The 17,582-nt window shown below is 42.0% G+C and overlaps 1 protein-coding gene across 6 annotated transcripts in view; it reads left to right on the top strand.

Moving 5' to 3' along the window:
• MYB (MYB proto-oncogene, transcription factor) overlaps nt 1–16,782 on the top strand; it is a 28,169-nt gene extending 11,387 nt beyond the window's left edge. For 2 of the 6 annotated variants that reach the window (XM_071436141.1, XM_071436123.1), the window contains 8 exons: nt 14–271; nt 1,315–1,680; nt 3,179–3,321; nt 3,908–4,022; nt 4,113–4,238; nt 4,909–5,025; nt 5,645–5,752; nt 15,339–16,782. In XM_071436141.1, coding sequence (XP_071292242.1) covers nt 14–271; nt 1,315–1,680; nt 3,179–3,321; nt 3,908–4,022; nt 4,113–4,238; nt 4,909–5,025; nt 5,645–5,752; nt 15,339–15,455 — 1,350 coding nt within the window. In that variant the 3' untranslated portion in view covers nt 15,456–16,782. The remainder of the gene's footprint in view (nt 1–13; nt 272–1,314; nt 1,681–3,178; nt 3,322–3,907; nt 4,023–4,112; nt 4,239–4,908; nt 5,026–5,644; nt 5,753–15,338) is intronic. The other 4 variants (XM_071436169.1, XM_071436160.1, XM_071436131.1 and 1 more) reach the window with 3 other exon arrangements.
• Nucleotides 16,783–17,582: the final 800 nt, after the last annotated feature.

Below are 17,582 nucleotides of genomic sequence, written 5' to 3'. Positions count from 1 at the left end.
CTTCTTCCTTTAGACACAGAACCACACATCAAACTACCCCGGCTGGCACAGCACCACAATTGCTGACAGTACCAGGACCAGTGGTGACAGTGCACCTGTTTCCTGTTTGGGGGAGCATCACCACTGTACTCCATCTCCACCGGTGGATCACGGTTGCTTACCTGAGGAAAGTGCATCCCCTGCCCGGTGCATGATTGTTCACCAGAGCAACATCCTGGACAATGTTAAGAATCTCTTAGAATTTGCTGAAACACTCCAGTTAATAGACTCCGTAAGTAGACTCGCCACCTCAGGTGGATTTGTGCATGGTCAAGGAGTAAGGGGTGAGGAGCTGGGATTGTCCTAAATGTGGTTGTTGATTTTTTTCCCGAGTAACTTCGAGTTGGTCCAGGATCTGAAGCTTATCTTCTGACATGACAAAATGCAGCTGCTTGTAAATGAAGCCCTCAAGCATGGACGCATATGCTTTTTTAGGGTGTCTCCCTTTCCTGCTGCAACTTGGAATGGGAGTGTGAGTTATGGCAAGGTGCACAGTAGGAGCTTGAAACAATCTCTCAATTTTAAGTCTCCTTAAAATACAGTCAGAGATACCATGAAAAATTTTAAACAATGTGATGATATTTACTGATATTTGAAGTGACACATGCCATAGGTTTGGGTGTGGCTGCTCATGTATCTGCATCATCTTCAGAATTTTTAGTTACAACCTCAATAGCTGCTTTTCAAAGTTTAAGGAACTTGTCCTGGCATATGTGAAGGACTGTAAACACACATTTAAATGTCAAGTATCTGACTGACATTGACATGGACATTTTGTCATTGCAGTCTCTGGGATGCTACATGTAAAATAGCACATTGAATTACATTTGTTGGTGGCAACCTCCTTCAGAAGCAGAGGTGTCTGCTTCATTCGGTATCATTTCCCTTTCAGCACATCCAGAGCAGCATTGCATGTAAGGAGGAGGCCAGTCTTGGTCTACAGCACACATTTTTTTGTAACAAAAGTCACCATCATCATAGCAAGCAGAAAACACTCGCAAGCAAATAGTAAGGACATAATTTGACTCTTTTGTTAGGAACTCTGTTGCCAGCAACACTACTAGGATGTCAGACAGTTTGATAAGATCAAGGTATATATTGAAAACACAAATTATTGTGTTCACAGTGTTGCTGCTCCCATGAACAGGGTCAGGTTGAATTGAGCTGGGAAAGACTTTGTTGTTGTTGTTGATTACAAACATATCCTAGCACTGTATTTTCATGAGGTGGCACTATACACTGTCTTATAGCTCCGTGCCTCCCACGTTGTTTCAGGATCCTTCATCATGGGGTGATCTCAGCACTTTTGAATTCTTTGAAGACACAGACACTCCGGCTAGCAGAGCTCCCTCAGGCAAAGCCGCGCAGCTTCAGCAGAGAGGGGCCAGTGCTTGCAGACCGCAAGGACAGCCCACCACAAATTTGAGCAAAGTCATGTCGAGTCAGGGCTCTCCTGGCTCACCAAAGACCTTATCTGCCTCACAGGGCAGTGCGGCTCCGTGGCTCCTTCTTCGCAAAAGGAGAGGGCACTGCGGCCCCTCAGCCAGTGGCCACGGTAGCACCTTGGTCCGAGCTGACGCCAGCAGCTCAACTCCTCCTAAGCGCTCCCCTGTCAAAAGCCTGCCCTTCTCTCCCTCGCAGGTAGATCAAGACTTCTGCACAGATGTTACTAATTCTCAAAAGTCACCCCAGTCTTAACAATTTAGAAACTAATCCTTTGGAACAAATGACTAATTACCGTTGTGCTTGTTGATTTCACTCCGTGTTTGAATCTTCTCACTGCTCCCAGTCTTCACTGCTGAGTTTAGTTAATCAGCAAGCTAACTGTTGATTTTTGACTTTTAAATTCAGCTTGGTTTTTTGTGTTTTGGTTTTTTGCCTTTTTGGATCTTTTTTGTAGGAGAGTGTGACCCCTTGCTTTACTCTTGCTGCTAACTCCAGCTACTAGAGTTTAACATTTCTGATCATCTGTGATACTTTCCATCTCTGTCCACTTACAGTATGATTCATTGACCTAGAAAACCCCAAACTACATTTAAATAGCATTCAGGTTGTGAGACAAACTGACAACAACCAGAAAATTCAAATCACACTTGCCATCCTCTGCCCAGGCCGGGAGAGTTGGAGTGGAATAGGAATGAGGAGGAAAATGGCCCATTAAAATGGGCTGGTTCAAATTCCTGAAGATGGTTGCTTTGTTTCACAGCTGTAGTACTATTTAAAAGTGTTTTGGATTTTTTGTTTGTCTGTGTTGGTTTGCTTTAGTCTTTGATGTCAAAGAAACACTATTTCATGAAGGAAAAAGATTTCACGTAATGATTTCTTGCTGTATTTCTCATTACCTATTAGCTATTTTAATCATATGTCATTTTTCCAATGAAAGCCAGATTTTCTTACATGCCGCATTTTTATAAAGTGACAGAATCTAGAAGGGAATACATTGAATTGTTGTCAGAATAAAGGATACCACTATGATCACAGATTTGTAGACTAGAAATAGAAACAATATTTTAGGTTACTAGGTAGAACACATGCAAGAGCAATTTTCTCCAAACAAATAGTGCTGCCTCTTTTTCAATCAGCTGTTTCCATTCCAAAGTATTCCACGCACCCATCACAGGTGGCAGCTTTCATTTTATACTCTGAAAATGAAGTACTTTCTTTTGAGAGAGGTGGTAGGAAATTTATTTTCCTGTCATCAACACTTTCACTGCCCTAAAAGCCCCTAGATGCCCCATATAAATATTTGTGGAATTTAACCCTGTTTCCTGTGGGTTTGTTTTTAAAACATCCCTTGCTCATTTTCACCCAGTTTCTTAGGCACACTGGTCTTAATTAAAATTTATTTGGAGAAAATACAAATCAGGCTCTGAAAGTGGTGGAAAGTTTTTCTCATTGGAACAGTGTCATTTCCTTTAGAATTTCCCTCTCAAGCTTCCTGAGCCAAACCACTGAGTATTTTTTCACAATGTAGTCAGGTAACCCATATATCCCTAATCGCATCACAGGGTCAGGAGAGTGACTTGTGTCAATCACAAGAAAATAATTTATTTTTCTTTTGTTGAATAACGTCAGCTTAAGAGGTCAGCCATGTAATCTGGATGTCCCTGTTAATTTTTTCTTTCTTCAACACATGCAGTTCTTAAACACCTCATCCACTCACGAAAACTTGAACCTGGAGAACCCTGCACTTACCTCCACGCCGGTGTGTGGCCATAAGATGACAGTTTCCTCCCCGTTCCACAGGGACCAGGCTTTCAAAGCTCAGAAGGAAAACCATGTGTAAGTCTCTTGTCTTGTCGATCTCACGAGGGTCCACGTCTTCACATTTGCATGCAAGCAAAGTGCTGGGTCATCTTTGTATGCTTTAGGCTGTAAGAGGGTGGGTTTAGGTTAGATACAGGGAAAGAATTCTTCACTGAGAGGGTGGTGAGGCACTGGAGCAGGCTGGCCAGAAAAGTGAATGGCCTATCCATGGATGAAACCCTGGGCAACTTGATCTCATGGAAAGTGTGCCTGCCTGTGGCAGGGTGTTTGGAACTAGATGATCTTTAAGGACCGTTCTAGCCTAAACCATTCTATAATTCTATGCTTCTTGCAGAGTTGTTTGCTCACACATTCCGATTTTTCTTAGTTGGGAGTAAAAATTCCACTTTATGACTATTGAGGTAGGTTATTAAGCCATGCATATACGTTCACCAGTTTTTAAAATAAAGAGGTGTTCTGCTGTAAAAGCAAAATGGATTACAGGATGATAGGGAAATGTTTTCTGAAGTCTTACAACAATACTGCCTGTATGCATGCATTTCTGTAAAGAGCTAGTATTTCCAAGCATCTTCCTTTAAAGTTCCTCTCCTTCTTTTTAAAGTTTCAGGACTCCAGCAATCAAGAGGTCGATATTAGAAAGCTCTCCAAGAACACCCACTCCATTCAAAAACGCACTTGCAGCTCAGGAAATCAAATACGGTCCTTTGAAGATGCTGGTAAGAAGGAAACAATGATAAAAGTTGCTTTGATATTAGTGCAGAGGGATGTTTTGGGACTTGGATATAACGTTTCTTTCTTTCTTTCAGCCTCAAACTCCAACTCATCTTGTAGAAGATCTGCAGGATGTTATCAAGCAGGAGTCGGAGGAATCTGCAATAGTGGCTGGGCTACATGAAAGTGGACCCCCTTTGCTGAAGAAAATCAAACAAGAGGTAAATCTCAAACTTACCTGAGGCAATTTAATTCAGAACTCTTTGCTGAGAAACTTATAGCAATGCCTTTTCTATTAAATAGCTGTGTCTGTTTTTCTTTCATGTGAGCCCCAAGATCTTAGTGGTAGATAGTACACTAGGCATGTCTAATTCATCTCCCATTGATTTCCATAGAAGTCTTTCTGCTGTTTTCAGCAGGGGTTTGCTTGGGCCGTTCTAATGCAGTTTTCGTTTGAAACTTAAAAAGAAAAGAAAAATTAGACATGAATTTGGATTGAATCTTTCAAATATTGGTGAAAAGTATAGAAGAACCCCATGGGGACCAAGCTCCATGGAGTGACTTAGAAACCTGAACATTTGAGGACATTGCATTATATTACTTTGTCACTAAAGTTCTAAAAATACATTTATTCTCAATCCTTTCTAGGGGATTAAACTCCTGAATACTGACAGAGCACTGAGTGCAAGTATTCAAAGTTTTATTAGATGGGGATTTTTTGGAGAACCTTGAACTTTTTTCTTCTGCAAAGAGCAAGGCTGCTGTAAAAGATGTTACTGTAAACATGCATTATGCACCTCTGTGAAGAATATTTCTTCAATTTGTTAAGCAACTGACAGAAATCTCCTGGTCAGTTATGTGGTGGTTGAATCATGCCTTTTCTGCTTTCAGGTGGAGTCTCCAACAGATAAAGCTGGAAATTTTTTTTGCTCAAATCACTGGGAAGGAGAAAACCTGAACACTCAGCTCTTTACACCTGGGTCTGCTATGGAAGATGTGCCAGTAAGTGTAAGTTTTCACACCATCAAAGGAATTCTTTGGTTTACATCCTTGTTCGATTCTTAAATGCAAGAGAAAAAGAATATTTTTTCTGATTTTCTTCACAAGTAGGCTTTATTCCTTATTTCGGTGTCATTTTCCTGTACTAAGCATAAAAAGCAAAATGCTACTCTTAATTATCACTCTGATGCCAATAGAAGGTTTCAGAAGTTGCAGTCATTTTGCAGCCCACAGACTTTGAAGAGCGTGCACTTGGAGGATGCCTGCACCTGTGTGCAGAAATTACTAACTAGATCATGGAGTTAAAAACTGGTGAAAGAGAGAGACACTCTCTCTTGATTTTTCCAAAGGAGGCCTTGCATGAGCATAATTGCCAGGGCTTATGGACTATTCAGTGTTGCTGTTACTCTTGAAATTGGGATTTTCACTGGATGGAAGACCTCTGCACAGGGCAATGCTCCTGCAAAGCCAAGTCCCAGGGACACCAGGCTGAGGTCTGCTCCTCACCTGTGGCTGTGCCCAGTGTAGCAATTTCTGAACTCAGCCTGAGTTTACTTACAATACATTCCAATTCACATTGCTCTCATGAGTTGCTGAAAACCTTTTTCTTTTTTCTTTTTCTGTTCAGAATCTTCTTACCAGTTCCATTTTAAAGATGCCTGTGTCTGAAGATGATGACAGTTTTCACAAAACAGTTGCAGTACCTAGAAACAGGCCACTAGCTAGTCCTCTACAGGTAATTATTCTTTGATAAAAGTATCCTCTGTATATGGAAATACATATATGCATCCATATATATATAAAAATAGATAGATATATATATATAGCTTTCTCACAGACCAATTTTCAGTTTCGGGTATGGAAGAATGAAATGTTCAGATGAATGTGGCTGAGGATCTCACTTTGCCTGTGGAGCATGAGGGCACAGTGGCTGCAGCAGAGCCAGGAAGCCAAACAGGGCCCAGCCCTGTGTGTGGGGTGTTGTAACTCAGCTGGGTGCAGTGTGGAATTGGTAGGACTGAGAATTAACGTGGACCAAAGGGGTTTTTTTCCATAACCTTTTTGTAGGTGGCACTGCTGTTTTGGAGATTTGAGTGGTGTGGTGGTGGTGGCCAGAATTTGTGGCTGGCCTTGGGTGAGAGGAGAGACTCCAGCACTGCCTGGCTAGCACGGGTGTGGCCAGAGTTGCCCATTCAGCCCAGCAGCAGGATGGCCTTTCCCCAGTGAGAGCTAAATGTGTAATTGTTGTAATGTAAGTCACATGTGAGGCTGGAGTTTATGGGTCTGTGCTTTTGCCAAGTGCTAACAAACACAGACATTTGCTGTGCTTTAAAACAGAGCTGTTGCACAGGGGCTGATCCAAAGCCCACCAAAGTCATTAGCAACCAGTTTGGCAGCTCTTGTGTACTTTAGGTGAAACCCACAGCAAGTCATTCAGAAAACAAAACATAATTTCTGTATTTCCAAGGTAGATGACTAAGTGATTTTTTAGCCCATCTCCACATGGAAGAAATAAAGGAAAGCGTCTTATTCCCCAGGGTGAGTCACTGTCAGGAAGGAAATTGTAACTCCATAGTTCCTGACTTTCAGACAGATAGTCCACGTGGCTAATCCTTTCTTTACTCCCTCTTTCCAGAATTTACATTAGGGCTTATTTACAGTATGAAGGAATGAGTAAAGGCTGGCTTTGATTAGGCATTTCTAGCCAGGCATTAAAAAAGGAGATAGTAAAATTTTACATGTCCCATTTGGCACAGTTTGCCATGGAGTAGGCTTGTATTTTGTGCTGCAGAATCATTTGATGAAAAACAGCTTTGGAGAGCAGGGACTAGGACTCCCCTTGGCATGGGGGTGTCTGTAGGGGCCAAAGACTCACTCTCAGTATTGTTTATCTGCTCTTCCCTCATGAGCTGTGTTTCTTGGCTGCACTGTGGTAGACAGCCAAGAGAAGGGTTTGCAGATCCACTGCCCCTGATCTAGGGCAGTATATAGGGGCTGAATTCAGATCTGCCTCGTGGCAAAGGAGCCTGGGTCTCCAGCTTTGCTGGAGCTCCCTGGTGGGTGCGTGGGAGGAGGCTGCTGGTCCCCAAGAGCTCAGCCCTGCTGTGTCCCAACAGCCAAACTCTGGGCTCCTTCACAGATTTAGGACAAGATTTTCAGGTAGCTAGGGCTGTGTGTTGTCCTGTTAGTGGTAGTTGCCTGCACTCTGGCTGTAATAAAAAAGAAGGATCTGAGAGGTCTGTAAAATAGGATCTTTTGATCTTTGGTGTACCGGTGTTATGTTTCCTGCTATCTAAAAATATTTTCTTTACAAGCTGCTATAAACGAAAGGGCTTGTTTAACCTTCTGTCCTCACTCATGCTGATTTTGTTCAGGAAGTTTACATGAGTCAATTTGTGGATCATTCTGGATTCAATTCTTCAGTCCTTGCTCAGGAAAACCATGTTAAAAGTCAGGTATGCTCATTGTTTGGATAAAGACGACCTTTTCTTAAGTAGGAACTGAGTTAAAAAGGACTTCCCAACTCCTCTCAGTGTTTAAAGTGTGTTGAACTGAAAGAAAAAGTAGTTGTAAAAAGCCCCAAAATGAATAGTTAGTAGGCAGCTTCTTGGTGTACTAGTATGAAGGTAAAATTGTTCTCTCTGCTGGTGGAACATTGAGCTTTTCAGCTGAAATGTAATCTTAAATTAAGAATGAGGCTTGGGGTTTCTGTGATGGTGCCACAGACAGCTTTTTCAGAATGAAATACAGACTTTTTATAACAATGCAGTATTGTCTGCCAATGGCTGCACTCTCTGGTTTGGACTTGGTGTGGTGGTTAAAAGGAATGGCAAAGCTGCTTGGCTTCATGTCAGAGGGGAGCAGTGTGGCCCTGTGCAGCTTGGAAAGGATGTGTAGTCTGGCTCTGTTTCACACCAGAAACTGCTGCTGCTCTGTCCCTGATGCCTCCCCTCCTCCACCCCAGTGTAAATGGACTCATGTGCCTTGGGCATAGCATGTCTAAAGGGTGCACAGCCATGGGAAACGTTTCTCTTTGTGCTTGTTGTTGTTTTTACTGTTTGCTTTCTGTACATGACCAGATTTTAGCACGTTATTGTCCTATGCTTTCTGCCCTTCCTGGTTTAGAGTTTGGTGTCTCACCCTCCTACATGAGCACATGCATGGACACAAACAAGTAACTGGACTAAATCCACTGATCCCATGAAAGTAGACATCAAGCATGAGGGAACTCATGTGGGTGAAATTTAATTGTGTCTGCATATGTTGACATTGCTGCAGTTAATATTTTGGGCCTGATCCAACTGTTCTTACTTAGGCAAATTCTCATTGACTTCAGTCCAAGAAAGAATTACAGCAATTTCTGTGCCTTGGGATCTGTGCATGGAAAGGGAAGAGAGATCTGTGCATGGAAAGGGAAGAGAGAAACAAAGACAGCACTAAACTTAGAGGTTTTTTAAATATGCTTGGTTCCTAAAATTCCATTTTCTTTTAAATTTGAACTTAGAAAAGAGGGAGGCAGTATATTTACCAGCCCACAGTTTTCCATTGCTTTAATAATTTGCACTACATTTACACAAAGCTATTTGGCTGGGGATAAACTGATCAAAATCCTTGATTACTTATTGCTTTACTGTTAAACTCCAAAGGCAAGAGTAGCAAATGTTCAAACACATCTCTAATGATATTTTTTACTGCATTTAGGGTACACGACTGATCATATGCCATTTAGTAAATAGCAGCTGATGACCATATCAGATAGCACAATATGATTCACCATCACTTAGCAGGAACAGCATGTTGCATCATTTGGCATGTGAGGTCAGGTAGCTCCAAACTCACTGGAATTTGGTGCTGTCAGTGTTGTATAGAGGAAAGGGAGGAGAAGCCTCCATAGATCCAAGAAGAGTTTGGGCTTTATCCTCATTCAGTCCCCTGTTAGGTCTCCCCAAGACATTGGATGTAAAGGCAGTTTTGTGTAAGATCTTCCTGGTGAGGTGTGGAGGTTCAGCCAGCTCTTCTGTACTATGTGACAAATCTCATGGTTGTGCATTGAGTATTATCAGACTGGCAGGAACAGGAATGTCTCACCAAACCCATATGTTGCCTTGGGGTGGACTTACTCTCCATTGCATGGATCCCAAATATTTCTGCTATGTATTCATGGGGTTAGTGAAAACCTGTGTTTTTGCACCCTGTGTTTTTGTCACTTAGTTGCATGTCAGGGACATTTTGGTCTCACTAGCAACTTTTCCAAGGGTTAAGATTTTGGGATAACATACTCCAATACCAAGACAAAAAGATGATCTGTACTGAGCATGTGCTCTAATTTTGCCTTGTAAGAGGTTACATAAAAACCTCTCTGTTTCTGGCCCCTTCCTATGTAAAAGTTAAATTTTATTTCACATTATGTTCTGTAGCAGTAGCAGTACATAATTCAAACTATCCTAACATAGACATTTTAACAGATGGAAAAGTAGGCTAAATCACAGACCTTCCACCTAACCCTGCAGGCTATCAAAAGACACCATGAAATGGAGCCTTTTAAGAAAATAGCACTGCTTTGATATCTTCTTCCCCCAGTAACAAAGGAAACAACACAAGGTAGAAGCCCTGCAAGCTAAAGAGAATGTTCTTCAACCCCTAGCTCCTGTCACTTTCCATTTTTTTAACCACAGACTGACACATTTCAGCTCGAATTTCCTGACTTTCAGCGGTTTATGTAGCCATTTTCTTCAAAGTGTAAGTTTAAAGGATTTTAAAACAGTTACTTGGTTAACCTTTTTTCAAGTGTTGGAGCTGTCATGAAGCTTAATTTTCTCAGTTTAAAAAAATGAAGTGTTGTTTTATTTGCAGCTGGTTGTGAGACAAAATGGCCAGGAAGGCAGCATGGTCTCCTGCAACATCAGGCTTTCTCTGTTTTTCCTCCATGGCTTTTTGGGGGAAGAAGGTCCTGAAATTTCATATTTTTCTTTGTTTAATCAAGGGAGAGGGGGAAGCACGCTGTGTTTGAGATTTGCACAGCAGGGAAAGGTAGCCCCACAGGTTTCTCTCACTTGTGCTGCTCCTTCTGTCCCCAGTGAGTGATGTGCATAGGAAGGAAATATGCTTGCCATGGCTGAGGGAGCCAGAGAAGGTTCAAAGTTACAGGCCAGTCATTGCATGTTTTCCTCCCAGGTCAGCAGAATTTGGGTTGCAAACAGATTGGAAGTTACAGCTGCCCTGAGCTGGTGATGATCTCTCAGGAAGAAAAGTGACAACTTAACCATTAGTCACATTTGCAGCAATGTATTCTGATCTGTGGGGGGAAAAAAAAGATAACTGGAGAGGAGAAGAATATGAGTTGCAGATGCTTAGCCCACTTCCATCTCTTGTCCATTCATCTTACTTGGAAAGCTCATATATATATCTTCAGCAGGAGTTTTACCTGAGCCAGACCTTCAGGATTAAATGCCATCAAATAGCACTTTCTAGCTCTGGTATCATACTTATAACAAAAGCTGAAAAGCTGGCCCATCTTATTCTTTCACATTTAGCAAGCTTCATTTCTGAGCAGCTCGGAAAGCCCCAGAGTTTAGGAGAAGTCTGCCCTGTGCCCCAGAGGAAAGCCAGCAGGGGTAGGAATAGTGGTCTGTCTTGTCAAATGAGATAAAAAAGTAATTTATGGTCACTTTAGTTTTTAATTAGTCTTTACTGTCCTGCCAGTTCTGCATCCTTACAGAATAGAAAGCCATGTTATTCATATGCTATTGTATTCTGCTAGGAGATGGTTTTGTTTAGTGCATTGTTTTACTGTTTCAGGAGTGCTGCATTTCTGTTGCACACCTTCTTTTCAGTGGCACATTCTGCAGACAATCTAAACCATCTAAGGGAAAACTGGCAAGAATTCCAGCTTTTTGCAGTAGGGAAACACGATAAGAAACCTTCTAGTAGTCTGAGCATTTAAAATATTTTAAAAACACTAGCTTTTTAAAAATTATCTTTGAATAAGCAAAGCTTGGCTAAATTAGTGGTGGTGTTTGTAACACCACTAGCTTTGCTGGAGTTGCTGAAGCTACCTGCCAGCAGAGCAGAGATGTAAAATCTGTCTTCTAACACAGTTCTTTGCCCAAGCATTTCTACTAGACTTTGGGAGCTCGGCACCGCAGGACTGCAGCAGTGTTTGGTTTTGGCATTGGCTTCTAACACAAAAGGTGTTGTAACACAGGAACTTTCTTAAGCTATAGAGACAGCACATGAAAAGGCAGTCTGGGCTACAAGAGCAGAAGGACTAGTTCTGTTAGAAAAGCACCTTTCCATATTGTTTTCTTCCCTTACTCTGGTCTGTTTTCTCTAGATGGTCCAAGCTTTTATTTAAAGTGCTTTAACTGGATATCCCAGTTACAGCTTTGACAGTTTGTTTACAGTTCAGATTTGCCTGAGGGCAGTTGAAGGCATATTACAGGATAAATAAGGTAGTTTTGCTGCCAGGAGAAGGATGTACTGGTAGGATTATTGAGGTTAAAAAAAAAAAAAAAAAGAGAGAGAAAAAGAAAAGGGACAGGGAGAATGACATAGCTGGAATTCTACCATGGATCTGTAATTTAATCCTATGGGAACTTGTAGTACTACACTTTCTTCTCCCCCTCCACTTCGTGATTTAACTTAAAGAGAGAGACTGTTGCATTTGGAAGACAAAAATTCAGTGGAAGTACTGACTGAAAAGGTTTAAACTCTTTTAATTGACAGCAAAATTAAGATTGGTCTCCTACCCTGCGAGGCAATGAAAAAATTGTGTATGTGGGAAGAATTTACTCTGGAAATCACTTTCATTCCCTACTGGCTAGGAATTTAGGTGCTAAAACAAACACCTCACTCTTAGATGACTGAATTTAGGCTGGATGAATCCACTGGATTAATGAAAACATGTCCATCAATTTTGGTGATGTATGGGTCAGGCCTTCTGGCTTCTGGTTACAAAGATCTTGTTTCCATCCATTGGTTTGCAGAGTTAGACCTGTAAATGTGGTCAGGAGGATGCAATGAGCATTCTGCAACAGGAGTGTTCTGGCTGGGGGGAGAGGGTGGTTCTGTGCTGTTCTCCTGCATGCCTGTAGCCTTCTGCCTTGGGTCTCTTTCCTTCTGACACATTTGTGGGGCACTGCCACTGTCCTGTAACAGAGCCCTGTCAGTACTTGCAACGCTGGTGTGGAAGGGGGCCTTGTGGGATCCCTTTTTACCCTTTTCACAAGGAGATCCCAGAGCTGTGTGTGACCAGACCCTGCAAGGCACTCTGCCTGGGTTGTAGGACGCAGCACTCCCTGCCAGGGAGGGAAGGAAAACTGCTCCCATCAGGATGACTTTCACACGTGCCTCTGGCACTGCACTGCAGGGCTGGCAAGGCACAGCCATTGTGCTTTGTTTTGTGTTGGCTGCTGGGAGTCATTGCTTCAGACAGAAAATGTTTTTTAAAAGTACCCACTTAAATGTTATCTGAGTTCCCCAAGGGTAGAATGGAAAACTGTGTTAGTAAATATGCTGCATCAGAAAACACACTTCTTTGGGTCCAGTGCTTCTTTCTGCACTGGAGCAGAGCTCTCACCATCATCAATAAGATGCAAAGTTAGCCTCCTTTTATAAGTTTGTCACAATAGGGAAGGGGGGAAAAGGTGTAAATAGTGCTATTTTCTGGGGAAAAGAATACATGGATGAAAACTTTTCTGTCCCTAGAGCAAAGCTGAAGTTGTTTCAAGCAGGCTGGAGTTGAGGGGTGGAGCTGGTCCTCCTGTGCTGGCTGTGTCTGCTGCCCAGTGCTCCCCGGGGCAGCCAAGCCCCGTGGGAGGGCAGAAGGTTACTGCCTGCCTGAGCAGCTTCTGCCACACTGACATCAGGTTAAAGATGAAGACCAGGCTTTCCATGGAATGAGTGACATGTAGCAGCCTGCTGAGATGTTGGTGATATCAGGATACTGATTTTTTTTTCTACTAAGCACATGGCTGTTAATACAAAGAGCTCAGTGTAGATACTAACAATTAAGCCTAATTTATGAAATAGGGACACTCCTTACCTGAAGTTACTTATAGTTTCCAGAAATTGACATACTGTGACAAATGGACTTTTCCTTACATATTTTCAGTTATTTAAGGGATTGCTGATCTCTTATTTCTAGACTGGTGCATTGAAGCTTGGGGAATCACAGGGAAATACTGGTTAGACACATATTTCTATCCTTGGAAATTATGGATATATGGGAGCTATCAGCTGCTTTTGAAGTGTACAGAACAAATCCAACTTCTAAGTAATACCAATGGCTTTATACAAGGCATTAATTTGGTTTCTCATGCAAATGCCTCTAAAACAGCAGGGGAAAATATGCACAGGTGCCTGAGTCCCACTGAGGATCAATAGGGAGTTGTAGTTTCCCAGCTTGAGTAGGTGGCTTTGAAAAAGTGATGCTGGAAGCTGTTTAACCAAAACATAAAAGGAGCTGTGGTGTGTTGCATGGGGGTCTGTGGCACACAGAAAGTGTGTCACACCTGCTTTCTGGCATGTGCCCTTGCCTGAGCCACAGCACAAGGTACACAGCTCTAGAGAAGAGGTGTATGGCATGTCTGTTCACTTCACAGATGCAGCCTTCCCACAAAAACTGCAGAAACTTAAGGATTTGAGGCCTGACCTGGTTCTCCTTCAGAAAGGGAACTCCTACTGAAGTTCAGCAGTTTTGCTTGCAAAATGGCAGCCAGGAGAAGAGGCAGCATTTGGAGCTTCCCTACAAAGAGAAGAGAAAGCCATGTCTAGGGAAGCCCAGCAGAAGTTTGCAGAGGACCAAGACACTTGCTTAGTTATTCACTGGGTTTGTCCCTTTTAGACTGCAAGCCCGCCAAGGCAGGAACCTCGGTCCCTGTGTTTGTTCTGGTGCCCTGATTAGGGCATGTTGCGTGAAATTATCTGTATTTCATAGTCGCCCAGCCTTTTATTATCCATATGTCTCAGATAACACTGTTTACAGTCAGAAGAGCATTCTGTAAACATTTAGGCCAGAGAATAATTTAAGGATCCTCTTGCAAAGTTAGCAACTAGAAGTTGGCAGAAAGAGCCATGGGCACGCCAGGACAGTTCTGCTCTTAGCAGATGGTTTGCAGTCCACTAATTATGATTCATCCACTGTCCTAGAGGTTGGGAAGGCTTTGGACATCTCTTTGAGCAATGTAGTTATTGTGCTGCAAATATGATCCTTTTCAAATGCAATGGAGAACTGAGAAAGGTTTCTCCTGACTTGTCTTTACTGGTGGATCCTGAGCATACACCTTCTCAGTATTCAGCAGTGCTGGGATCCTCTTGTGGAAAGATAAGCACAACTGTGTGCATTTTTGGAATGCCGACTATTTGTACAGCTAACCGTGTGATAATAGAGGTTTTATTCAGGTCTTAGAGAAAGTTTCAGTGTGGAAAGGCAGACACACTGGCTAAGTGAGAGAGTTCAATAGAAAAAAATAAAAGTGTGTATCCTGGTAAATTCCAGGAGCTTTGAAATTTCATTGCTGTTTATAGCTCAAGGCAATGAGAAATGTCTCACATGTGTAGTGAGTAAATAAATAACAGCACACACAGCCCTCTGCAGATAGGTTTATCTCATTTTAGCATTATACTAAATGGTGTCTGCAACCTCCATAAATACCACAAGAAGTGAAATGGCTTACATGATAATTAAAAAGCTGTTTCTGCTGAGAGTCGAGCCCTGCTCCCTCCTCCCTTGGCAGGGGAGCTGAGCTGTTGGGCGGGTGCTGATCGCTGCCCACAGGTGAGAGCAGCTCGGAGCGCGGGAATCCTCGGCGGCGCTGCGCGGGCTCTGGAGCTTGTCAGCTCCCTTTAGGGAGCTCTGGGACAGAGCAGCTGCATTTTTACATTGGAGGTTCACCAGGAAGTCGTGCGTGGTCATAACATTGAATATTTAACTGTGTGCAGTAGCCTGTCTGTGCTCTGTTGACTGTAAAGTTGGCCTGCCAAGTACGTTCTCGTTTAGATCTTCCTAAAGGATTAAAGGCAAGGCTGTAGCTGTGGCATTATAGAAAAGATACAATCTGAGAGAGAAGTAGGAAAGTTTGGATGTCCTGCAGTGTCCCCTCTGCAGATCATCTGCTACCTGCCCCTGTGGTCACTAACTGAGAAGTCAGGGTGACATTTTTTTGCCTGTTGTGTTGAGATTTCAGTTTCTCAGGGGACAGGACAACATCCCACTGCCTGTCCATGGAACAGTTAATTGTGAGCGTTCCCAGCTTTGGCTGGGACTATGGATAAATCACACAGCATTCAAACTAAATCTCTCCCTCTCTCTTCTGATTTAGCATCTGAACAGCACCTGGGAGCCGGTGTCCTGCGGGAAGATCGAGGATCAGATGGCTCTGCCAGATCAGGCGCGCAAATACATGGCCACCTTCCCCACCCGGACTCTGGTGATGTGAAAGGGTCGGCGCACAGAGAAGCATTATGGTTCTGAGAACACTTCACCTCCACTGGGAAATTCCTGTTCCTCTGCATGAGAACTTTTCATGAATGGGAGAAGAGCCTATCTTTGTTGTGGTACAACAGTTGGGAGCAGCACAAAGTGCATTTAGTCACTCAGCATATATATTCTTGTTGGATTTCACCCAACTTAAGAGTTTGTGTTTTTTTAATGATACTTGCCTAAATTATTAGGTATTGAGTTTGAATCGGTAATTAATGATCTTAAGTGCAGTCTTATAATAAAGATAATTTTTCTTGTACTTTTTGAGATCAAACAGACTTAATACACCAGTATTGTTATTTCAGTGATGTGCTAGTGAGGGGTGGGGTTTAGTTTGTTTCTTTTTTATTTTTTATTTTTATTTTGTAATAATAAAAGAGCAGGTACTCACACAGATATATTTTAAATCACTGAACAAAATGAATTGGTGTAAAATACCGAAGTGAAAAGCATTACTACAAACGCTTGTCTGTGCAAAAGGGGAAAGCTGATCAAGATCGTGAATGCTCAAACATCCATGCCTCTTGAAATACTCCTTTCTGTTTTGGTTCTAGGCCATTATACATTGTGTGTTTCTGTTGGGGGGGGTGGGTAATTAGCTTGCTTTAAAGAATATTACTGTATGAAACATAGATTTATGAGAAAAATTATATTTTTATTCAGTAATTTAATTTTGTAAATGCCAAATGAATACTGTGTTTTGCTGCTACAGACCTTAGCGTGTAGACATGCTGCTAGTGTAAAAGGAGCAGTAGAGCTTTATATGGAAAAAAACAAATGTTGATGTTAGCTAATTGACTATGCACTAGCATTTCAGACCTTTTTGTTTTAATTTTTTTTTACATCATTTATATTTTTTCCCCTTTTTTTTATAAGCAATATTTTTGAACACTGTTCTTGGGAGATTTTTATTTGTGTGGATGTGTTGTTTTATTTCTCATTGGTTTGTAACAGCATGCATTGCACCTTCATATGTTTGGGAGAACACTGTCTTGTTCATGTTGTCTCTTTTGTTCCATGTCTAGCTAGTTGTTCCCTAACTTGGGTCTTGTGTACTGAATCAGGTTCTTAGAAGTACATGGTTCTTTGTACTGCCATATCAGATCTTTATTGATATGGCAAAACACTGATTTTATTTTATTTTTTTATTTTTTTGTGGTTTTATAACAGCCTCTGACTTTGCTGCCTTAATAGCATTTGGTGCAACTTTATCTGCACTTAATTTTTTATACAACAATGTACTGCCTTGTAGATAAATAAAGTGTGTTCTTTTTTTACTTAAACCTGCGTGGCCTCCTAATCTTGTTTGTCTTCAGTTTTTTGGCGATGGTGTTAATGGCAACAATCAAGCCAAGAAGGTTTTTCCCAGCACACTTAGATAAGCAAGGAATAGAGTTTTGCACACCATAGCCTCAAAATCCTCGGTTCTCATTGATTGTTAAGGAAGTGGAAGGAACACAGCACAAAACAGTGAGTACTGAGCATGTTGTGGTCTCAGGGCACATCTCTATTGACACCAAAGTCCAGGTCAGCTTCAGTCAGTGGGAGACTCACTGCACCTTTTGTGCAAAACTGCCCTTATCCCACAATGCTGGCTAATTTATTTTTTCATCTAAGGACAATCAGGTCAGAAACCAATTGAATAAGAGAAAAATATTCTGGAGTTCTTGTAACTGTAGAACAGGCTTTTTTCCATGCTTGTCTTAAGAAAACAGAGTTGAGAGTATACTTTGAAACCCTGGTGCATTGTGCTTCACAGCAAATAATTGGCCAGACCTGCAAGAGCCTCACACAGCTGACATCCTGAGGGTCTTTCAGCCCTAGGAAGGCTAGAGATAAAAGCAATTCCTGACAAAACAAACAAACAAATAAAAGGCATCCTGTCGAAAAAAAAATCCCATTTTATTGAGTAGCTTGAAAATAAATTCCAGAAATGTAAGTTGATGCAAGTGCTTCAAAGACATGCTGATATTCATGAGTGCAGACTTGTCTCCATGATGAAAGAGTAGCCATGTGTGTGCTGACCCCCAAAGGTGCCTTCCAGCCCTTTTAGCTCCTTACCCAGCACCAGCCTACTCCTCCC

The sequence above is a fragment of the Agelaius tricolor genome, unplaced genomic scaffold (assembly GCF_023055355.1).
Source record: "Agelaius tricolor isolate 1412-34295 unplaced genomic scaffold, bAgeTri1.0.p SCAF_1, whole genome shotgun sequence".
Lineage (NCBI taxonomy): Eukaryota > Metazoa > Chordata > Aves > Passeriformes > Icteridae > Agelaius > Agelaius tricolor.
Note: the sequence above shows the minus strand (reverse complement) of the source record. Positions and strands in the feature narration are given on the sequence as shown.